The sequence below is a fragment of the Pipistrellus hanaki genome (assembly GCF_964339955.1).
Source record: "Pipistrellus hanaki genome assembly, chromosome: 21".
NCBI lineage: Eukaryota > Metazoa > Chordata > Mammalia > Chiroptera > Vespertilionidae > Pipistrellus > Pipistrellus hanaki.
In genome coordinates, this window is record NC_140523.1 from 6,494,051 (window position 1) to 6,517,657 (window position 23,607).

The 23,607-nt window shown below is 52.3% G+C and overlaps 1 protein-coding gene across 3 annotated transcripts; it reads right to left on the reverse strand.

Annotated features, from left to right (window-relative positions):
- Window positions 1-708: 708 nt before the first annotated feature.
- On the reverse strand, window positions 709-23,553 carry FSD2 (fibronectin type III and SPRY domain containing 2). 3 transcript variants are annotated; one of them, XM_084869120.1, is made up of 14 exons: window positions 23,405-23,553; window positions 22,402-22,603; window positions 17,841-18,504; window positions 16,411-16,506; window positions 15,077-15,307; window positions 13,294-13,316; window positions 10,287-10,408; window positions 9,604-9,759; window positions 8,536-8,670; window positions 7,078-7,228; window positions 5,217-5,350; window positions 3,941-4,073; window positions 2,405-2,581; window positions 709-1,210 (listed from the first exon to the last, which is right to left on the reverse strand). In XM_084869120.1, the coding sequence occupies exons 3-14, from the start codon at window positions 18,300-18,302 to the stop codon at window positions 958-960; spliced, it is 2,073 nt and encodes a 690-aa protein (XP_084725246.1). In that variant the 5' UTR covers window positions 18,303-18,504; window positions 22,402-22,603; window positions 23,405-23,553; the 3' UTR covers window positions 709-957. The 3 variants fall into 3 exon arrangements, with proteins under 3 accessions (XP_084725246.1, XP_084725247.1, XP_084725248.1); XM_084869121.1 differs by lacking the exon at window positions 22,402-22,603 and having other exon boundaries at window positions 23,405-23,546; XM_084869122.1 differs by lacking the exons at window positions 22,402-22,603; window positions 23,405-23,553 and adding an exon at window positions 20,850-21,392.
- Window positions 23,554-23,607: the final 54 nt, after the last annotated feature.

Genomic DNA, 23,607 nt, shown 5'->3' on the forward strand with positions numbered 1-23,607 from the left:
TGAGACTTTGAGCGAGCTGGAAAACACGAATGGTCTGGCTCAATGGACAGAGTGATGTCCTGCAGCCTGAAGGGTCCCTGGTTCAATTCCAGTCAAGGGCACGTGCTCGGTTGCAGGATTGATCCCTAGTAGGGGGCGTGCAGGAGGCAGCTGATCAATGATTTCTCTCATCGATGTTTCTCTTCCTCCCTTCTCAAAATAAATTTTAAAAATATATTTAAAAATTAAAATAAGAGTGTAGTTTGGAGAAACTGCAATCACAGCGCTGCTAACTACTGGGAAAAAGAGAGGACACACGGCTTCCGGTTCTCTGTGGACGCCTGCCTTCCCAGGTCTTTATATTTAAATATATTTTATTGATTTTTTACAGAGAGGAAGGGAGAGAGAGAGCTAGAAACGTCGATGAGAGAGAAACATTGACCAGCTGCCTCTTGCACACCCCCTACCGGGGATGTTCCCGCAACCAAGATACATACCCTTGACCGGAATCGAACCCAGGACCCTTCAGTCCGCAGACCGACGCTCTACCACTGAGCCAAACCGGTTTCGGCCTTCTCGGGTCTGTCCTTGGCTGGCTAATGAGATGTCACGCGTGAGCAGGGGCTGCTGCTGGCCACGGACACTCCTGCATCTCTCCCCCCGACCGCCAAGCTCTGGTGGCCTTGGGGACTCAGATACTTTGCCTGAACGCAAACAGACCAACACGAGTTGACAAGCTAAAGAACTGCTGAGTTTATTTAGCCCGAGCCCTCGCTTCACAGCCGGGCCTGGTCATAATTAACAGCATCACGCAGGTCACAGGACAAAACCCAGGGCAGGGAGCACGTACCAGCACACCGGGCTGCCAGCTAACAGAGTCTAAGCTGTGCTGGGTGCGCGGTGCGGGAGGGCTGAGGCGGGAGAGGCTGGGGGAGGGTGGGCACAGAAGACAGACGGGGAGCCGGGCACCAGTGCTTCCTAGTAGAGAGCCACGTGCTTTGGCACCGGAATGCCATTGTGTATCTTTAGACGCCCCGGCTTTTCCAGAGAAAGACAGGGGTGCACGAACTGGGGAAGCTGACAGCTAAAGGTGTAGAGATGCTGAGAAATGTCCACGTTGAAAAAGGATAACGTGGAGTTTTCATAGTCTAACAGAACGCCAATCTTCTTAGGGGGGACTGTGATGCTGATATCTGGGGTCATCTTGTTGTGCAGAAATTCATACTTGTGCCTAAAATGCATGCATACAAACAAGATTTTCAGAAATCCTGTAGGTGGGCTGATTTCAGAACATTTTATGTAGCTTTATTTAAATACTCCTATGGCCCTAACCGGTTTGGCTCAGTGGATAGAGGGTCGGCCTGCGGACTGAAAGGTCCCGGGTTCGATTCCAGTGGGGAGTGTGTAAGAGGCAGCTGAATCGATATTTCTCTCTCATTGATGTTTCTAACTCTCTATCCCTCTCCTTTCCTCTCTGTTAAAAAAAAAAAATCAATAAAATAGCCGAAACCGGTTTGGCTCAATGGACAGAGCGTCGGCTTGGGGACGGCAAGGTCCCTGGTTCGATTCCGGTCAAGGGCATGGGCCTTGGTTGTGGGCACATCCCCAGTGGGGGGTGTGCAGGAGGCAGCTGGTCGATGTTTCTCTCTCATCGATGTTTCTATCTCTCTATCCCTCTCTCTTCCTCTCTGTAAAAAAAATCAAAATACATTTTATAAAATAAAATACTGAGTTTTGAGGTTCAAAATCCTTTGTGATAAGGAGATTAGAAACAGAGTGTCCTGGCCTTTGGTACCCTCTGTGCACAAGTGCTCTAAGGCACCCAATTCTGAAACTCAAACAGAGGACATCTCCAGGACCGGTGTGGCTCAGTGGATAGAGCGTCGGCCTGCGGACTGAAGGGTCCCAGGTTCGATTCTGGTCAAGGGCATGGACCTTGGTTGTGGGCACATCCCCAGTGTGGGGCGTGCAGGAGGCAGCTGATAGATGATTCTCTCTCATCGATGTTTCTAACTCTCTATCCCTCTCTCTTCCTCTCTGTAAAAAATCAATAAAATATATGTATATATATAAAAAAACCACAAAGGACATCTGGGGCCTGTCACCGGTCAGCGTGACAGAGCTCCAGCTGTGTCCTGTGGACTTTGAAACCGGCTGAAACCAAGACCGAGCACAGGAACCCCCTAACCCTGCCGCCCGCAGACCTTTGAAGAGCTGTGTGCCAACACGCGGGTCCACGCGACTGGGGAGGGACGCTCAGAGTACAACCCACACGTGTCAGCGGGCTGGAAGCGAGCCCTGCAGTGTCTGAGACTGTTTTATAACACGCGCCGCAGGCCTCACTCCGTGTGCGGACACCTCTCCCTCTATCCGCCCCAGAGCCACGGCCGGCCGCGGGCATCCGGCTGTGACTGATGACAATTACCTGGGCGCCGCCCACGTGTGCCTCATGCACCAGGACAGGCGGTTCGCTCCCAGGTCCTCCTGCTTCGGGACGTCTTCGGAGGCCACGCCCACCGTGTAGTCTGACCGCTCGTCCACCTCCACCTCCCAGTAGTGGCGCCCTCGGACCGGGATCAGGTTGCCCATGACCGCCACGCACCTGCGAGTGCCAAGCAGAGATACTTACCACCATGTGCCCACCATCCAGAACTGAAATACCATGGCTGACGTGTACACAGAAGGAACTGTTTGACACTGAAATCGGGTCTCAAAAGAACTGGTGGCCCAGAAAGAAACTCACTGCAAACTGATTCATAGGCCTCTCCACATAACCATTATTGCTTGTCTCATTTTTTTTGTTTTAAATATATCTTATTGATTTTACACAGAGAGGAATTGAGAGGGACAGAGAGTTAGAAACGTCGATGAGAGAGAGTCATCGACCAGCCGCCTCCTGCACACCCCCAACAGGGGATGTGCCCGCAACCAAGGTACATGCCCTTGACCGGAATCGAACCCGGGACCCTTCAGTCCGCAGGCCAACGCTCTATCCACTGAGCCAAACCAGTTTAGGCCTTTTTTTAAAAAAATATATTTTAAGCAGTTATCTTGATGCTGGCCTTGAAAACAACACAGTTCTATTCCATTGAAAAATGCACCAGGCATGGCATTGAGATGATGGGCACATCTAGTCTCTGGCCTACAAGGTCATACAGCTGAGTTTATCCTCAAACAGGCTAACGCAGGCTAGAAAGCAAACATTTTTTAAACAGCAGTTTGTTTGTTTCTTACAAAACAGTTCCAGTTGCCTAACCCACCCTTAAATCAGCCAATAGGAATGCAGAAGGCCGAATCAGCTAACCGCATGCACCCAGCCACCTGTGTGACTGGCCCCTGGCCCTCACCCACCACCCAATCCTAAGCCTGACAGAGAAGCTGTACTTTGGCTCAGTGGTAGAGCGTCGGTCTGAGGACTGAAAGGTCCCAGGTTCGATTCCAGTCAAGGGCGTGTACATTGATTGCAGGCACATCCCCGGTAGGGGGTGTGCAAGAGGCAGCTGGCCGATGTTTCTCTCTCATCGACGTTTCTAGCTCTCTATCTCTCTCCCTTCCTCTCTGTTAAAAATCAATAAAATATTTTTTTTAAAAAGAAGCTGTACTTCAGAGCTTGGGGCTCTGCACCCTGCCGCTGCGTCCGTAGAGGCAGAGAGACTGGGCTTGGGCTTGAATAAAGGCTCTTTGCTTTTGCATCGCACTCGGCTCCCTGGTGTTCTTTGAGGATCTCGAAATCCGGGCATAGCACAGGTCCCGCAGCCCAGGGCAGGACCTCCGAGGCCACGCCAGGTCCCTGCTGCCCCCACCCGCCTCGCCGCCTCACCACCAGCCCCCCTTAGCCCCTATCTCCGGGGTTTCCTTCCCCCTTCAAAGCGGCCTCTGCCTCAATCCGGTTTTCCTGAGGAACAGCGCAGATCGGGGCGGCTCACAGCGCGCTCCGGTGAGCGGCGGACACGGGACCCACCTGGAAAAGCGGGTGCTTCTGGGGGGCGGCTCCCTCGTGGGGGCCTTCCTCTCGCTCCGGACGGCCGTCAGCCCGTCTTCGGAAATGGCCAGCCAGGGGTGGCAGGTCTGCTCGTCCAGGCGGAAGTAGCTGCCTGGAGGGGAGCAAACCCAGAGGTGGGGGGGGGGGGGGTGTCAGCAGCTGGTCACTCCTTTCTCTGCATCACCGCCACCCAGGACCGGGGAGCTCTGCTCATTCCCCACTTAGCTCCCAGGGCGATCCCTCCTCTGGACCTCACGTGACCACCCTTGTGCTCATAGGAATGGCAGAGGTGCCTCGTTAATGCAGCAGGTGCCAGTCTCCTGATGGGGATGGCAGCTCCCTGCTCCTGCTTCTCACGGGCACGTGACCTGAGCTGGACCTGCCCGGGGAGGGACGTGCAAAGCTCAGCACCAGAGCCACGGCGGCGGCGAGGGACAGCTGGGGTGCAGAGCGTCTCTGACGCCGTCCCTGCTGACTCAAGACTTGGACGTGAGATGTGACAGTCCGACGACACGATGGTGGCTGGTGAGAAGGGGGAGGAGCCGGGTGTGGGGATGTGGGCCCCCACCGGGGCCAGAGAGGGCCTGGGAGGAGGTGGAGGGCCAGGTCTCAGGGGGGCCTGAGGGTGGGGAGATGACCCACAGCAAAGGGTTCCTCCTGGAAATGTCATACAGACCTGTCCCCGGGGTGGGGGGGGGGGGGGGTTGCTCAGGCTGTGAGACAGGAGGTGTCTGGGCCACCCAGGTCCAGAGTGACAAGGCTCTAGTCCACCAGAGGAGCGTGGGGGAAACTTGGAGTTCTAATGCTCACTCTGGCAAAACCTGCCATGTGATTCAGGCCTCCTGTACAAAGCTCAGGTCTCCCCACCTGTACAGTGAAGGTGTGGGGCTTTGACCCCCTCTGAGCCTCTCCCAGGCTGGCTAGCCACGTGTTCCTGTCTGTGAGCCTGTGCTTATTTTCTTTTTCTTTTTTTAAAAAAAATATTTTATTGATTTTTTTACTGAGAGGAAGAGAGAGGGATAGAGAGTTAGAAACATGGATGAGAGAGAAACATTGACCAGCTGCCTCCTGCACACCCCCTACTGGGGATGTGCCCGCAACCAAGGTACATGGCCGGAATCGAACCCGGGACCTTTCAGTCCGCAGGCTGACGCTCTGTCCACTGAGCCACACCGGTTTGGGCGAGCCTGCGCTTATTGTCCCGTGAAGCCTCAGCGGCCCTGGCTGCGCCCGGGGCGCGTGGCGGGGCGCGGACCTGTGGTGTGCACCGCGGCGGGCTCGCTCCTGGCGCTGGGGCCGCCCACGTTGAGGGCGCGCACGTAGATGACGTAGCTCTGCCGGGGCTGCAGCTGCACCAGGGCCTCGCAGGTGGGGATGCCCACGACGGACCTGGGCGGGGAAGCAGAGCGGCGTCAGAAATTGCCGGTGCCGAGAGGTGGCGGCTGAGGAGCAGAGGAGCAGCGGCGGCGGAGGAGGAGCAGAGGCAGAGGAGGAGGAGCAGAGGCGGCGGAGGAGGAGCAGAGGCAGAGGAGGAAGAGCTGAGGCGGCGGAGGAGGAGCAGGCTCTCCTCAGGGCAGCGGTGGTGGCAGAGGAGGAGCAGAGGAGCAGCGGCGGAGGAGGAGGAGCAGAGGCAGAGGAGGAGGAGCAGAGGCGGCGGAGGAGGAGCAGAGGCAGAGGAGGAAGAGCTGAGGCGGCGGAGGAGGAGCAGGCTCTCCTCAGGGCAGCGGTGGTGGCAGAGGAGGAGCAGAGGAGCAGCGGCGGAGGAGGAGGAGCAGAGGAGGTGGAGGAGGAGCAGCGGCGGAGGAGGAGGAGCAGCGGCGGAGGAGGAGGAGCAGAGGCGGTGGAGGAGGAGCAGAAGCGGAGGAGGAGGAGGAGGGGGAGGAGGTGATCGGAGGCTGAAGAGGAGCCCCAGCGGCGGGAGCAAGGGGCGCAGTGGCGGCTTTTGTCCCTGACACTCTGGGCCTCAGCGGACGCAGCGGCAACACACCCCAAACAATTTTTAATATTTTGAATAAAATAATTTAATAAAATAAAAATAAATAAATAAATAAATAAATAAATAAAATTGCCGGTGCCGACTGTATGTCAAGCGGCGGGCATTGGGAAAAGGTCTGTTAGCGGCGATCGCGCCTCGGAAAACCTCACTGGCCACGATACCGCCCCTGCGCAGAGCTCAGGCCCCCTTTCAAACCGGGGGACCCCCGGTTCCCGCACAGCCCCCCCCCCCCCCCCCCCCCCCCCCCCCCCCCCCCCCCCCCCCCCCCGCCACGGACACCACGCGCTCTGGACACTGCGCGCCAGCCTGAGTCTGCCTCATGCCGTCCTCCTCCCCCCTTTCCGCCCAGCAGGGTGGGTTTTAGCTCCGCCTCACACTGAGCCATACGGTCCTCACACCCATGGCTCTCGGACCCCCGTCCCTCCCCTCCCTCAGGTCTCAGCTTGATCATCTGCTGGATCCTGAGGCATTTCCACCTTCACCCCATTCCTGTTTCACTATATTCCTTTCTCATCAGAGACCAACGTATGCATTTGTTTTATTTCTTTTTTTTTTTTTTTAATATATTTTATTGATTTTTAACAGAGAGAAAGGGAGAGAGATAGAGAGCTAGAAACGTCGATGAGAGAGAAACATCGACCAGCTGCCTCCTGCACACCCCCTACCGGGGATGTGTCCCCAACCAAAGTACATGCCCTTGACCGGAATCGAACCTGGGACCCCTCAGTCCGCAGACCGACGCTCTACCACTGAGCCAAACCGGCTTCGGCTTGTTTTATTTCTTGTCTGCTTTCCCCCCCCTCGACTGCCAGATCCTTAAGGGGGCAGGGCCCTGGCACCACCAGGGCCCTTGTACTTGTTGAATGAATGAATGAATAAATAAATGAATGAAAAATCTTTGGGCTCCAATAGCAAACCTGAGGCTCAACGACTTATTCACTTAGCGCTCACTCATCGTTCACCTCCAGTAACGCATTCCTGCTACTTCTCACTGGGCACATCCTGAGGGGCACCGGTCCTGACCTCCTCTGCAGCCCCCACACACTTCCCGGGCCGTGTCACCGAGTCGGGGTGAGGCCTCTCGTGCCCAGGAGGTGCCCCCCCCGCCCCAGGGACTCACTCCGTCACGCCCGCGGCTCCCGGCGCCTCCGCCTGGGTCAGCTCCACCGTGTACGAGTCCACAGGGTTCAGGTTGCCGGACTCCCAGCGGATCAGGGCGGCCTCCTCGCAGCTCCGCACCTCCTTGCTCTTTATGACGGGGGGAGACGGGGCTAGAGGCGAGGAGAGGGGGAGGTGAGCCGCCGTTCTGTCCACACCCGGCCTCGCAACCGCACTTTCCACAAGACAGTCAGGACCATGACATGCAGGACTGTGTGTACCGCCGGGACCGGTGTGGCTCAGTGGATAGAGTGTCGGCCTGCAGACTGAAAGGTCCTGGGTTCGATTCCGGGCAAGGGCATGTACCTTGGTTGCGGGCACATCCCGGGTAGGGGGTGTGCAAGAGGCAGCTGATCGATGATTCTCTCTCATCGATGTTTCTAACTCTCTATCCCTCTCTCTTCTACTCTGTGAAAAATCAATAAAATATATATATATATATATAAAAAAAGACTGTGTGTACCCCCACAAACTCCTATGCTGAGACCTTCCCGGCATGAGGGCATGTGGAGTCTTGGGGGAAAGGGGTGATCATGAGGTTGGAGGGGATTATTTTTTTTTAAATATATTTTATTGATTTTTAAAATATATATTTTATTGATTTTTTTACAGAGAGGAAGGTAGAGGGATAGAGAGCTAGAAACATCGATGAGAGAGAAACATCGATGAGAGAGAAACATCGACCAGCGGCCTCCTGCACACTCCCCACTGGGGATGTGGCAGCAACCAAGCTACATGCCCCTGACCAGAATCGAACCTGGGACCTTGAGTCCGCAGGCTGACGCTCTATCCACTGAGCCAAACTGGTTCTGGCTTTATTGATTTTTTTTTTTATCGAGAGGAAGGGAGAGGGATAGAGAGTTAGAAACATCGATCAGCTGCCTCCTGCACACCCCCTACTGGGGATTGAGCCCGAAACCTGGGCATGTGCCCTTGACCGGAATCGAACCTGGGACCCTTGAGTCCGCAGGCTGACGCTCTATCCACTGAGCCAAACTGGTTTCAGCAGGAGCGGTGTTTTTGACCTTTTGAGACCAACTACAAGGTGTCGGGCATGCGGATTTGGTGTATGGGATAAAAGGAAAGAAATACGCCGAGACCGGTGTGGCTCAGTGGATAGAGCGTCGGCCTGCGGACTGAAAGGTCCTGGGTTCGATTCTGGTCAAGGGCATGTACCTTGGTTTCGGGCACATCCCCGTTGGGGGGTGTGCAGGAGGCAGCTGATCGATGATTCTCTCCCATCGATGTTTCTAGCTCTCTGTCCCTCTCTCTTCCTCTCTGTAAAAAATCAATAAAATATATATAAAAAAAATAATAATAAAGGAAAGAAATACACAGCTACTCCCATCCATCCCAAAGCCATTGAGATCGCCCGCACCCAGGAAGCCGGGACCGTGTGCTGGAAGGAACGGGGCGGTACCTGTCATGTACACCGCACGCTCGCTGGCGGGGCTGAGGCCGGCCCTGTTCTGAGCCGTGACACGGAACTCGTACTGGGTGTTTGGCTCAAGGTTTGCCACCGAGCAGTATGTTTCTTTGACGGTCACTGTAGACTCTGGAGAGAAGAGAAACAAGGATTCAGCCCTCAGACAGGCCGAGCGATTCCTGTTCACTGTGCCCTCCCTCCTCCCTGCTGAAACCCACTCTTACTTTCCCCAAGAATGCCCCTCCTTTCCCGTCGCTGGGCAGAACCCTGCTCACCGTCAGCACTCGGACCCTCCCCTGCGTGGCCCTGGCGCAGTGGCCAGGGCTCTGGGCAGGAGCCTGTGGACCTGGTTCTCATCCTGGTGCCACCGTAATGCACGCTGTCTCCATGGACAGCTCATTTCTCTCTCTCTCTCTCTCTCTCTCTCTCTCTCTCTCTCTCTCTCTCTCTTTAAATAATATTTTATTGATTTTTTACAGAGAGGAAGGGAGAGGGATAGAGAGTTAGAAACATCAATGAGAGAGAGTCATCGACCAGCTGCCTCCTGCACACCCCCGCACTGGGGATGTGCCCGCAACCAAGGCACATGCCCTTGACCGAAATTGAACTCGGGACCCTTCAGTCCGCAGGCAGATGCTCTATCCATGGAACCAAACCAGTTTCAGCGTCTCTCTTTTTAAAAAAAAATATATTTTATGGATTTTTTACAGAGAGGAAGGGAGAGGGATAGAGAGTTAGAAACATCGATGAGAGAGAAACATCCATCAGCTGCCTCCTGCACGCCCATCACTGGGGATGTGCCCGCAACCAAGGTACATGCCCTTGACCGGAATTGAACCCGGGACCCTTCAGTCCGCAGGCCGACGCTCTATCCACTGAGCCACACCGGCTTTGGCCCAACTTGCCTTCAGAGCCCCTTCTACCTGCTCTACTTGCTGGCGTCACATCCTCTGGGTGGTTCCCAGATGGCGACCGCTCCGAAGCCTGGGTGGGCAGTCATCCCCTCCCCTCCCCTGACTGCCAGGAGGGCGGGGCCAGGCCTCTCGTGGGGCGGAGCCTCACCTGCATGGTCCTTCCCGGGCGAGCCGTCCCGCACCGGCCGGTAGGTCAGCTGGTAGCTCTCCACGGTGTCGTCGGAGTACAAGCTCCAGCACACGCGGACCGAGGAGCCCGTGGCCGAGCTGGGGGCCTGCGGGTTTATCACCGGGGCGGAGGGAGCTAAGGAAGGAGACGGGAGGAAGAGGAACGGTGACGAGGGGGGGCTTACGTAGATGGGACGGGGGGCCTCTCTCGCTGATCCCCCAGTGCGCCCATGGGCTCGGGAAATGGAGAGGGACCCAGAGTGGTGGACAAGGATGGGAGGCCAAACCTCCCAACCAGGAGCCTGCAGGCCACAGGCTTTCTTTTTTTAAAAATATATTTTGTTGATTTTTCACAGAGAGGAAGGGAGAGGGATAGAGAGCTAGAAACGTCGATGAGAGAGATACATCGACCAGCTGCCTCCTGCACACCCCACACCGGGGATGTGCCCGCAACCAAGGTACACACCCTTGACCAGAATCGAACTGGGGACTTTTCGGTCCGCAGACCGACGCTCTAGCCGCTGAGCCACACCGGTTTTGGCAGGCCACGGGTTTTCTAAATCTTCGTGTTATTTCCAGCCATCCACGTTTCTACCTCGACGCTCAGGGAGCCCGGATGTGCCGTGACAGCGCGACGCCCCGCCCGCGGGGGGAGACGGGCACCTGGGATGGTGTTGATGGAGCCCAGCAGCTGCTCCACGTCGGAGAAGTCCAAGGTCTGGTCCTCCAAGGCCGGCTGGGCGGCGATCTCCACGTCTGTTTTCGTCTCCAGGAACTTCCTGAGTCTGTGGGCATTAAAGGACACGCTAGTCGCCGAAGCCGGTGTTGCTCAGTGGATAGAGCGTCGGGTTGGAGACAGAAAGGTCCCGGGTTCGATTCCGGTCAAGGGCATGTACCTTTGGTTGTGGGCATATCCCCAATAGGGGGTGTGCAAGAGGCAGCTGATCGATGACTCTCTCTCTCATCGATGTTTCTAACTCTCTCTCCCCCTTCTTCTCTGTACAAAATCAATAAAATATATTAAAAAAAAAAAAAAAAAAAAAAGACATGCTAGTCGCCGAAGCCGGTGTGGCTCAGTGGATAGAGCGTCGGCCTGCGGACCGAAGGGTCCCGGGTCCCATTCCGGTCAGGGGCATGTACCTTGGTTGCGGGCACGTCCCCGGTGGTGGGGGGGGGGGGTGTGTGTGTGTGCAGGAGGCAGCTGATGGATGTTTCTCTCTCATCGATGTTTCTAGCTATCTGTGTCTCTTTGTAAAAAATCAATAAAATACATTATTTTTTTTTTAAAAAAGACACGCTAGGAAGACGGGAGAGGCACCCTCCGCTGTGTCTCGTTCGCGTGCTGGGCCGCTAGTGACACACGATGAGGGTTCGCTGCTGTGGCGGCTGACCTAGCAGGTCACCAGCGGGGATGGGCGAGTCTGGTGGGCGCGTGAGGGCAGAGGAGAGGAGAGACGCGCACTGAGCCCCAGACAGACCCACCCCCTCCGAAGGCCCCTCCGGGGCTGACCGGGGCGCTCCCTGCCCACACCGCCCCGGGCCCGAGATGGACACCCGCCTGGGGGTTCCTCTCCACGGGCCTCGCGCCCTCGGCGGGCCCGCCGTGCGGGGGGGGGAGGGGGGGTCTGCGTCTTCTTTACTCCTGCTTCCTGGCAGCCACAGGCTTTTGAGTGCCAGGGGCAGAACTGAAACCAGATCTGTCTTTTTTGCCTGTACTCTTGCTATTAACTCTTACATTACTAAGCTTTACCGTTCCTGTTGGCTTTTAAGACACTGACTCTTGCCGAGACCGGTTTGGCTCAGTGGATAGAGCGTCGGCTTGGGGACTGAAGGGTCCCGGGTTCGATTCCGGTCAAGGGCATGTACCTTGGTTGCGGGCATATCCCCAGTAGGGGGTGTGCAAGAGGCAACTGGTCGATGACTCTCTCTCATTGATGTTTCTGGCTCTCGGTCTCTCTCCCTTCCTCTCTGTACAAAATCAATAAAATATAAAATAAAATTAAAAAAGACACTGACTCTTTGAACTCCCACAAAACCACCTGTATAAGGAAGGTGGGTCCTAGGCTGGTCAGACACGCCAGGTCACAGGGAGCAGGAGTGCACATCTGTCTGACTCTATGCCTGTGTCTGGGTCCTGATATGCTGGGGACACTCTCTGGACCTCGGCCCCTCCAGGGGTTGGCTGGCTGGGCCTCACCACCCACTCCCTTCCTGCCCTGAGAGTCTGAGATTCGGTGCCAGAGGGTCCTTGTCACCCCACACCATTGCCCTGAAGCCAGCGTTATTATTGGGTCGGCAACTAAGTAATTGCGGGTTTCACACATATATGGCTTCAGTTGAATTTTTAGGTTTGCAGACGTAGTACAAATGTAAAACACATTTTGTATTTGATAGTTGGCTATTCAGCTGTTAATCAGTAAAAAAAGTTTTTTGATCTGTTTTGTAGTTTTTGTTTGGCATTCGTTGAAAAATGGAAAATCAAAAGGAACATTTTCGTCATATTTTGCTTTTTTATTTCCGCAAGGGAAAAACGCATCACAAGCTCATAAAAAGTTATGTGCTGTTTATGGTGACGAAGCCTTAAAAGAACGGCAGTGTCAAAATTGGTTTGCCAAATTTCGTTCTGGTGATTTTTCACTCAAAGATGAAAGACGCTCTGGTCGTCCAGTTGAAGTTGATGACGCCCTAATCAAAGCAATAATCAATTCGGACTGTCACAGTACAACACGTGAGATTGCAGAGAAGCTTCATGTATCACATACATGCATTGAAAATCACTTAAAACAACTTGGCTATGTTCAAAAACTCGATACATGGGTTCCTCACGAACTGAAAGAATCACAGTTAACGCAACGCATTAGCAGCTGCGATTTGCTAAAGAAACGTAATGAAAATGATCCATTTTTAAAACGACTGATAACTGGCGATGAAAAATGGGTTGTTTACAACAATATCAAGCGGAAAAGATCGTGGAGCAGGCCAGGTGAACCAACTCAAACAACATCAAAAGCTGATATTCATCAAAAGAAGGTTTTGTTATCAGTTTGGTGGGATTACAAAGGAATTGTCTACTTTGAACTCTTACCACCCAACCGAACGATCAATTCTGATGTCTACATTGAACAACTAACGAAATTAAACAATGCAGTTGAAGAAAAGCGGCCCGAATTGACAAATCGAAAAGGTGTTGTATTCCATCATGACAATGCAAGGCCACACACATCTTTGGTCACTCGGCAAAAATTAATGGAGCTTGGTTGGGATGTTTTGCCACATCCACCATATAGTCCTGACCTTGCACCATCTGATTACTTTTTGTTTCGATCTTTACAAAACTCCTTGAATGGTAAAAATTTCAATAATGATGATGATGTCAAATCGTACCTGATTCAGTTTTTTGCTAATAAAAACCAGAAGTTTTTTGAACGTGGGATTATGATGCTGCCTGAAAGATGGCAAAAGGTCATTGATCAAAATGGGCAATGCATTAAAGAATAAAGTTATTTAGTTCCATGAAAAAATTGTCTTTGATTTTCTTTAAAAAATCCGCAATTACTTAGCTGCCGACCCAATATTTAATCCTTGTGGTTCACACAAAAGCCGAGACTGGGAGTACACAAACAAGGAACAGAAGGGGGAAAAAAAATACACATGAGAACAAAAGCATTACCTGTCAGCCATAGCCACAGCATCCTAAAAAGGAGGAGAAAAGAAGACAATATAAACATATTGAAAAACCGGGAAATTAGCCCTGGCCGGTGTGGCTCAATGGATAGAGCGTCAGCCTGCGGACTGAAGGGTCCCAGGTTCGATTCCGTGTACCTTGGTTGCGGGCATAAGGTGGTGTGCAGGAGGCAGCTGATCAATGATCCTCTCTCATCGATGTTTCTAACTCTCTATCCCTCTCCCTTCTCTGAAATCTATATATATATATATATATATATATATATATATATATATATATATATATATATATACCCTTTGCACTCCGAACCATTCTGGACATTGGGTACCAGCTACTCGACGCTACTTTGGGGCGGAAACGTGCGCTGAATTAACTAAATTCCCCGTAATCACTAATAAACTGCAATGTCCCCCCTGAGAGGGGACATCCGAGTGATATGCTAGAATTCCGATGTCCCCTGAGAGGGGACAGCGGAGTGCAAAGGGTTAAACTTTAATTAACAAATATGAATACTGTTCACATAGATCTGGGGCTTAGTAGCTTCATAACATGTTTTGTTTGTTTATCCTCACCCGAGGATATCTTTCCATTGATCATTTAGAGAGAGTGGAAGGGAGAGGGAGAGGCAGAGAGAAACATCGATGTGAGAGAAACACATCGATTGGTTGCCTCCTGCAGGGCCTGGGCTGGTGAGGAGCCTGCAACCAAGGTACATCCCCTTGACTGGAATCGCACCTGGTCCGCTGGCTGACACTCTACCCACTGAGCCACACTGGCTAGGGCTGGAGGGGACTGTTTAGAACCCGAGAGCCTTCTTCCCAGAACCCCAAAGGATGGCCAGGAAACTCGGAGCACTGCTCTGGCTCAGCCCAAGGAAGAGGGGGTGGGTGACAGAGGGGTGAGGGACGGGGGGCGGGGGGGCAGAAGAGGGGGTGGGCAAAGGGGGTGGCACACACCAGGCGGCCAGGACAGAGGTACAGGGGCTCTGGTGTCACCTGAGCAATGGCGATGGAAAGCGACAGCTGTGTGTGAGCCCACCTGGCCCCTCACGGGTGACAAACTCCTGCCACGAACAGCCAGAACGTATGCACCCCTATGTTCATAGCAGCACAGTCTACCATCGCTAGGATTTGGAAACAGCCTAGGTGCCCGTCAGCAGATGAGTGGATCAGAAAGCTATGGCACATCTACATGATGGAATACTATGCTGCCATAAAAAAGAAGGAATTCTTATCATTTGCAGCAACCTGGATGGAATTGGAGAACATCATGCTGAATGAAATAAGCCAGTAGATGAAAGAGAAACACCACAGGACCTCACTCATTTATGGATAATAATAAGGAACATCATAAACCGATGAACAAAAAGATAGATACAGAGACAGTAAAGCATCAAGCAGACTGTCCAATGACAGCGGGGAGGGGAGGGAGATCTGGGGGAGATAAGAGATCAACCGAAGGACTTGTGTGCATGCATATGAGCACAACCAACGGACGCAAAACTCTGGGGAGGGAGGGCATGTATGGGAGTGGGGGGGGGGGGCAATGGTAAGATATGTACACAGATAATACCTTTATAAAAAATGGGAAAAAAATAATAATAAATAAAAATAATTTTTTTTTTTTAAAAAAAGAACAGCCAGAACAATCAAACGGGTGCTGACAGCCAAAGTAGATTCCAACACCTCCCGCGGGGAGTGGACCATCTAACCTACCCCCGCCCTCACTGTCATGTCAGCGCGTTATTTCACCTCGCTCCCCGGCTGACCTTTATGAAGTCAACCTTCTCCTTGTGGCAGATCTCCTCGACCGTTTCCATCAGTTCCTTGCAGGTGTCCAGGTTCTCTCCGCAGCTGACCAGCTGGCCGTACAGGGCTTCCAGCTTCTCCTTCTTCTTCTCCCCCAGGGCGTGTATTTTCTCTTCGTATTTCTGAGCGAGCGTCTCCAAGATCTCGTTGTAGTGGGACTCGAAGTTCTGCTCCTGTCTTCCGAAATTCTCCTGCGGCACAGCGGACCCCGGCCGTCATTCCGGTGCGTGAGGTGCATCAGCCAGCCAACTGGGGCATAAACACGTATGTACCCAGAGATGTCCTAGGCCCGCCCCGTCATCTTAATCTCTGGGGTGGGTGCAGGGGGAGCTGGGGCCAGGAGTCTCCAGCTAGAACCCCGGGGATAATCCTAACAAAAACTCTGTTTTCTCGCCGAAACCGGTGTGGCTCAGTGGACAGAGCGTTGGCTGCAGACTGAAAGGTCCCAGGTTTGATTCCAGTCAAGGGCATGTACATTGGTTGCGGGCACATTCCTGGTGGGGAGTGTGCAGGAGGCAGCTGGTCTATGTTTCTCTCTCATAGATGTTTCTAGCTCTCTATCCCTTTCTCTTTCTCTCTGTAAAAAATCAATAAAATATATTTAAAAAAAAAAGATTAGGGGTGAAGGAGGTCTAACTTCAAAGAGATGGACCTGGGCTTAGTTAACTCACTCAAGGTCTTCCTGTGGGTTCAGTCTGAGGTGCATGAAGGAAGTAGAGCATGCGCATAAAGGGAGGGGAGAAGGGGAGCCCTGGGTCCTCAGTGCTGATCTACTCATCAGGATGGCACCCCAGTTGGTACCTATAATACATACCTATGAGCACACCCAGGGCTCTGAGTGAGTGATTGGGGACAGACATGGAAACTTACTGATCTTATGAGAAATGGGTAACAGCTGAGAAAAGGAACACGCATCAATGACAGGAGGGGGGTCTGCAAAACCTTGTCACAGAGGGCCCATGCAAGAGTCCCGCCTTGGCCCCAGCTGGTTTTGCTCAGTGGTTAGAGCCACGGCCTGCGGACTGAAGGGTCCCAGGTTCGATTCCGGTCAAGGGCATGTACCTTGGTTGCGGGCACATCCCCGGTAGGGGGTGTTCAGGAGGCAGCTGATGGAAGTTTCTCTCTCATCGATGTTTCCAGCTCTCTATCCCTCTCCCTTCCTCTCTATAAAAATTCAATAAAATATATTTAAAAAAGGATACGGACTCTCTCCCTCATCCGGGACACCGCCGCCGCCCCAGACGGCGCTGGACGCAGCGACGTGTGCCCGACGGGCTCGGCTGCGTGTGCTTACCTCCACCGTGATGAAGACCTCCTCGAGGTGACAGGCAAAGTTCTCCATCTCAATGATCTGCTTCTCCAGTCTGCACATGTTTTTGTGAATTTCGTCCTGTCAAACAGAGGAGCCCAAGCCGCTAATGATACATCCTTCCTCTCCCTTCCTCCTTGCCTGATTACTTGAGCAGATGCAGTATCAAGAGAAAGAAGAAACATGCTTGCCAAAATCGGTGTGGCTCAGTGGATAGAGCGTCGGCCTGCGGACTAAAAGGTCCCAGGTTCAATTCCGGTCAAGGGCATGTACCTTGGTTGCGGGCACATCCCCAGTGGGGAGTGTGCAGGAGGCGGCTGGTCGATGTTTCTCTCTCATCGATGTTTCTAGCTCTCTATCCCTCTCCCTTCCTCTCTGTAAAAATTCAATAAACTATATCTATCTATCTATCTATCTATATATATATATATATATATTTTTTTTTTTTTTAAGAAAGAAGAACCATGTTCGACATTGAAATTGGGTCTCAAAAGAACCGGTGGCCCAGAAAGAAACTCACTACAGACTGATTCATTTACCTTTCAGCAAAACCATTACTGCCTGTCTCATTTTCGATTCTTATAAGTGTATTTCCAGTAGGACATGATCGCATGCATCTGGGGGAAACGGTGAACAACACAGACGGATGGACAAGAACAGACCCCGAGACAAGGAGCCATGGGTCAGACTGCCGGACCTCAGAGGGAGGGTGGGGATAAAAGGGAGAGACCCACCAAAGGACTTGCGTGCACACATATGAGCCTAACCAGTGGTCAGGGACAATAGGGGGGTGGGGGCATGCGTGGGGAGGGGTGGGGGATGGGAATAAGGGGGGGGGGATGAGGACAAATAGGTGATACCTTAATCAATAAAGAAATTAAAAATAAAATTTTAAAAAAGGTTAGCAGAGCCGAAACCAGGGTGGCTCAGTGGGTAGAGCGTCGGCCTGCGGACTGAAAGGTCCCAGGTTCGATTCCGGTCAAGGGCATGGACCTTGGTTGCGGGCACATCCCCAGTGGGAGGTGTGCAAGAGGCAGCTGATGGGTGATTCTCTCTCATTGATGTTTCTAGCTCTCTATCCCTCTCTCTTCCTCTCTGTAAAAAATCAATATATTAAGCCGAGACCAGTTTGGCTCAATGGATAGAGCGTCGGCTTGGGGACTGATGGGTCCTGGGTTCGATTCCGGTCAAGGGCATGTACCTTGGTTGCGGGCATAACCCCAGTAGGGGGTGTGCAAGAGGCAGCTGATCGATGACTCTCTCTCATCGATGTTTCTAACTCTATCTCTCTCCCTTCCTCTCTGTACAAAATCAATAAAATATTAAAAAAAAAAAAATCAATACATTAAAAGAGAGAGAGAGAGAGAGAGAGAGAGAGAGAGAGAGAGGGAGAAGAACGAGGGAGAGCCGCTTACCTTGGCGCTCTCCAGGGCTTTATTGAGCGGGGTCACCTCGTGCCCTTTGTGCTCTTCCAGAACCTTCTCCAGCGCTCTCAGTGGAATCTTGCAGGTGGCGCAGTAGACGTCGGGAGCCTCCTCCTCGTCCTCCTCCTCGGGGATGACGTAGCACTCGTACTCCTCGCTGGCCCGGCCGTGCGTGTACCGGTAGGCCTCCCGCAGGTCCTGGCACTGGCCCTCGGAGCCCCAGCCCCCGAAGCCCAGGTCCTCGGCCTCCGCGGCCTCCCCGCTGAGCCTCCAGCCCCTCTGCTCCGCGGCGGGGTACTCCGAAACCTCTATCCGGGGCGTGGTTTCGTCCGCAAACTCGTCCCCCAGCTCATCGTCGTCCTCGAGGCCGTACAGATGGACCAGCTCGTCCGCGTCCTCCTCGAGGTCTCTCTGGGAGGTCCCTCTCGCTGCGCCCCTGGGCTCGCTGGTCATTGCGGCTCGGACAGCTTCTCACCAGACTGTGTTCTGGGAAGACCTGGGGGTCCGTCTCCAGAGTCATGCGAACCTATGGGATGTGGCCTGTCCCGTGCTGGTACCCTCCCCGGCTTCCTCCTCCGTTGCCCGGGCAACCCTGGGCAGCGCCGATGCGCGACAAGGATGCTTCCCGGACCGGGAGTAGTGGATAGCCGGGGTCCTAGAACACAAGAGGGAGAGAACACTCGTTTCTGAGAAGATCGGTGCAGGAGGAGGTGGTCATGAGATTGGGCTCATCTCATTCACAATCGGTAAAAACCTTCCGAGCGGCTCAGTTGTGGATTTACTTAGAACCATTTGTGGCCCTAACCGGTGTGGCTCAGTGGATAGAGCGTCGGCCTGCAGACTGAAGGGTCCCAGGTTCGATTCCGGTCAAGGGCATGGACCTTGGTTGCGGGCACATCCCCAAGTGGGGAGTGTGCAGGAGGCGGCTGATGGATGTTTCTCTCTCATCGATGTTTTTCTCTATCCCTCTTCCCCTCTGTGAAAAAAATCAATAAAATATATATTTTTAAAAAGATAAAAAGAAGGGTCTGTTTTCTACTGGAGGACTTTTGAATAATGTACACGTTGTAAGGCTGTGCACAAGCAAAAAGTGTTTGAAGACCACTGATCCATGCACCCAGAAAGAATGACCCCTTTTGCCGAAACCGGTGTGGCTCAGTGGATAGAGTGTCGGCCTGCAGACTGAAAGGTCCAGGGTTTGGGCACGGACCTTGGTTGCTGGCACATCCCCAGTTGGGGGTGTGCAGGAGGCAGCTGATCGATGTTTCTCTCTCATCGATATTTCTAATTATCTCTCTTCCTTCCTCTCTGTAAAAAATCAATAAAATATATTAAAAAAAAGAATGACCCCTTTTATTTAGAGAACCATGCTTTCCCCCATTTAACTGAATGTCACAAACAGGGATAGCTGATGGGCAGATACTGGCCGAAATTTCCATCCACCGTATCTGTTGTACTATGGTAACTAACCCGCACAAATATTTTATCAACAACATATTCCTACATAAAACTAGGAAATATGTGAGCTGCTTACCTTATTCCCTGATATTTCTTAAAAGTTGACTTTATTGAAATATAATTTACACGCCATAAAATTTACCTGTTTTAAGTGCAAAGTTCAATATCTTTTAGTAAATACCTCCAAGCTATGCAATCCAGCTCCTATGTCCCCCTTTTAAAATACTGTGGTAAACCCAAAGGTTTAAAAAAAAAAAAACCACACTAATATTATTAAACCACTCCAACATGACATAAATGAAATAGGTATCCGAGGAAAATAACAGCAGCAAAAATAATTTCTAAGATACAGTTTAGCACTTTCTCCTCCTAGCCATAACTTTTATGCCCAAATAGCTTCTTAGCTAAATATTCAGAAATAGGAAAAAAGGGAGGAAAAGGAACATTAAGAATAAAATGGCATTTTATAAACAGTGATACTGGGGCTTAGAGAAATGAAGTAATAAATCACAGTCTATAATGAATATATTGGCTAGATAAGCTTCTACTCTCTGTCATAAGCTCCAGTTAAAAATAAAAAGACTTTCGCAAGTCTTCTACGGAAGACGGGTCTCTGTGCTTTAATTAGAAAAGTCCCCCCAAAAAATGTTGTTTTTTTGTTTTTTTTGTTTTGTGTTTTTACTTTTTATGGGTCATGATGCCTCTGAGAAGCCACTGAAAGCTGTGAATTCTCTCCCCAGAAGGGAGCCCATACGGGCACAAACAGTTCTGCTATCTTTTTATTTATTTATTTTTTAAAATATATTTTATTGATTTTTTTTTTACAGAGAGGAAGGGAGAGGGATAGAGAGCTAGAAACATCGATGAGAGAGAAACATGGACGAGCTGCTTCCTGCACACCCCCCACCGGGGATGTACCCGCAACCAAGGCAAGGCATATGCCCTTGACAGGAATCGAACCTGGGACCCTTAAGTACACAGGCCGACGCTCTACCCACTGAGCCACGCCGGTTTTGGCTGTTTTTGTTATCTCTTTTAGAAGCTCAGCCATATAACCCGGAGCAATTCCCGAGCCACAGCTACAGACACCTGCTCCAGAGCGTTGCCTGAACCGTGACCACAAAATGGTTCAAATCGAGCTTGACAGGCGGAGTCCGAGCAAAGTGCCTTCCACTGCAAAGGCAGTGAGGTGTGATGACAGTGCTTTTTCTCAGTTGAGCCAGAGCAGTGGTGGCACTGCGCTTTGTCAGCATGTCCACGCAGGGTTCCAAGCTGTTCTAGCACGCGCGGACCCCGGCACTAAAAATACCCAAAGACACCTGGCAAGAAGCCCCAGCATCCGAGCTGTGGGGGCGGATCCCTGCCACGAGAAGGCGCAGAAAGCATTCACCCCTTCTTGCGGCTCACCCGTCTGCAATACCCACCCAGCACGATCGCTCCCCACACAAAAAAAGGAAATACGTTGCATGAACACGATGGCCTTACATTAGTGGGGTTTTAATAATGCGATTAGCATTAGCACAGCGCCACCCCCAGACTTGCCTGGGACGTTAAGGGTCCGTGAACTGTTCGTGTAACGCCGAGGCGGTGGGTGCCGGCACCCGGGCTCGGCCCGGTGACCTCTGCGCGCCCGCGGGCCGCCCCTGCCCGTCACGCCGGGGCTCTGCGAGGGGCCAGCGAGGGCGACGGCAGCACCAGCTGGCTCCGGCTGCAAATAGCAACCGGCCCGCGGCGAGGGAGGGAGGGAGGGAGGGAGGGAGAGCCCAAATATAGCCGTGCCCCGGCCGTCCTGCCACTTCTGCTCCAGTGTCACCGGGAGGGGTCACGTGGGGCCCGGGTCGCTGCTCACCGTGGGGATCGGAGGCCCGCGGCTCCACCACGGGACTCGGGTGGCTGCTCACGTGCGGCCACGCGGACGGCTGCTGAGACCCTCGTGCTTTGCACCGTGCACTTGGCCTGACGGTCTTTTTTCCAAAGCGTTTTGAACAAGCACGGCTCGAAAGGCAATGAATGAAACGCAATTTAATTTTTCCCTCCGCTATTCCTTTAACATCTTAGTGAGGGTGCGACCGTGATCCCCACTCTGGATAAAAAAAAAAAATCCAGCCAAAACCGGTGTGGCTCAGTGGATAGAGCGTCGGTCTGCGGACTGAAAGGTCCCGGGTTCGATTCCGGTCAAGGGCATGTACATGGATTGCGGGCACATCCCCGGTGGGGGTTGGGCAGGCGGCAGCTGATTGATGTTTCTCTGTCATCAATGTTTCTGAATATCTGTCCCTCTCTCTTCCTCTCTGTGAAAAATCAATAAAATATATTAAAAAAGATATATATATATATATATATATATATATATATATTTTTTTTTTTTTTTTTTTTTTTTTAATCCAACAGATTCATGATTTTCTGCTCCCTCTTGGGGCACACACTGTCCGAGGGGCCTAGTCTTCACTCAGTAGTTAAATGTACAGTTCAATACATTGATCAGTCACACTGAGCTCGGCCGGTGTGGTTCACTGAAGTCGACCCATGAACCAGGAGGTCATGGTTCGATTCCCGGTCAAGGCACATGCCTGGGTTACGGGCTCCATCCCCAGTAGGGAGTGTGCAGGAGGCAGCCAATCAATGATTCTCTCTCATCATTGATGTGTCTCTCTCTGTCCCTCTCCCTTCCTCTCTGAAATCAATAAAAAATATATATTATTTTTATTTTTTAAAATAATTTTTTTTTTTTTTTTTTTTTACAGAGAGGAAGGGAGAGGAATAGAGAGCTAGAAACATCGACGTAAGAGAAACATCCATCAGCTGCCTCCTGCACACCCCCCACTGGGGATGTGCTCACAACCAAGGTACGTGCCCTTGACCGGAATCGAACCCGGGACCTTTCAGTCCACAGACCGACGCTCTATCCACTGAGCCACACCGGTTCCTGCTAGAGTTCTTAAACTTTTTCCCTTTCACGAGGAGCAGCTGTACTTCTCTGGGGTTTCCCACTGTGGACACCTTTCCCCTGACGTTCCCACAGCCGGGCTGACAAACCCTCTATCCAGGGAGGTCTCTGGAGGTGCCCCCCTAAGCCCTCGTGAGGTCTGCTCACCCACGCAGCCGGTCCTCTTAGGCAGGACGTTGGTGAGTCCTGTGCCGGCGCTGGCTTCCTGCTGCCCACGTCCGGAGCTCGGGACGCAGCCCCATCCTCGGTCCCGGCAAACTCTGGGAAGCAGGTGTCTCGGTGCAGCCACCTCCCCTGGTTCTGCCACGGAGGCAGCCAGTCCTCCAGCCTCGGGCCTCCACTGGCCCACCTGCGGGAAAGACAAGTGAGCTCTCTGAAGACCCCTCACTGAGCTTAGGGGTCAAGGCTGGAACTTCCGCCCGGCTGGTGTGGCTCAGTGGTTGAGCAGCGACCTAGGAACCAGGAGGTCACAGTTCCATTCCGGGCTTGATTCCCCAGTAGGGGGCGTGCAGGAGGCAGCTGATTAATGATTCACTCTCATCATTGATGTTTCTTTTTTCTTTTTAAAATATATTTTATTGATTTTTTTTTTTTATATAGAGAGGAGGAGAGAGGAACAGAGAGTTAGAAACATCGATGAGAGAGATACATTGACCAACTGACTCTTGCACACCCCTAATGGGAATGTGCCCGCAACCAAGGTACATGTCCTTGACCGGAATCGAACCAGGGACCTTTCAGTCCACAGGCCAACGCTCTATCCACTGAGCCACACCACTTAGGGCGCAAGGTTATCTTTTTAGATACCCCCTGTGCCGCACCCCAAAAACACCTAGGAACCCAGCACCCCCTTCCTCCCCAATAGCCCGCTTGAATTGATAACAATAAATCTGTGGCTCGCATCCAGTGGCTGGCGCTCAATAAATAACTCACAGCCGAAACCGGTGTGGCTCAGTGGATAGAGCGTCAGCCTGCGGACTGAAAGGTCCCAGGTTCGATTCCGGTCAAGGGCATGGACCTACTGGGGATGTGCAAGAGGCAGCTGATCGATGAATCTCTCTCATCGATGTTTCTAACTCTCTATCCCTCTCCCTTCCTCTCTGTAAAAAATCAGTAAAATATATATTTTTTTAAAAAATAAATAACTCACGTTTAATTTAATGCTTGGTCTCTCCAGGGAAGCCTGCACCTTTCTTGAGAGCAGGAACGATAAATCCACTGAAACCCCGAACTTTGAAACCCCGAACTTTGAAAAGTTCGCAGTAACTCCGTTCACCTTTGACAGATTCCTTTCCCGTGACGTCAGCGTGTACCAAGGTGTGGAAGTGCCGCCTGGAGGGAATTCCTCGGCTC

Excerpts from the sequence above, each read along its gene's own strand:
- FSD2 (XM_084869120.1), bottom strand. The coding sequence starts at position 18,302 with ATGACCAGCGAGCCCAGGGGCGCAGCGAGAGGGACCTCCCAGAGAGAC. Across the intron at positions 9,760-10,286 it reads CTCCATCAACACCATCCCAG|CTCCCTCCGCCCCGGTGATA; the intron begins GTGCCCGTCTCC and ends CTCCTTCCTTAG. Across the intron at positions 1,211-2,404 it reads CACACGTGGGCGGCGCCCAG|GCACAAGTATGAATTTCTGC; the intron begins GTAATTGTCATC and ends CATGCATTTTAG.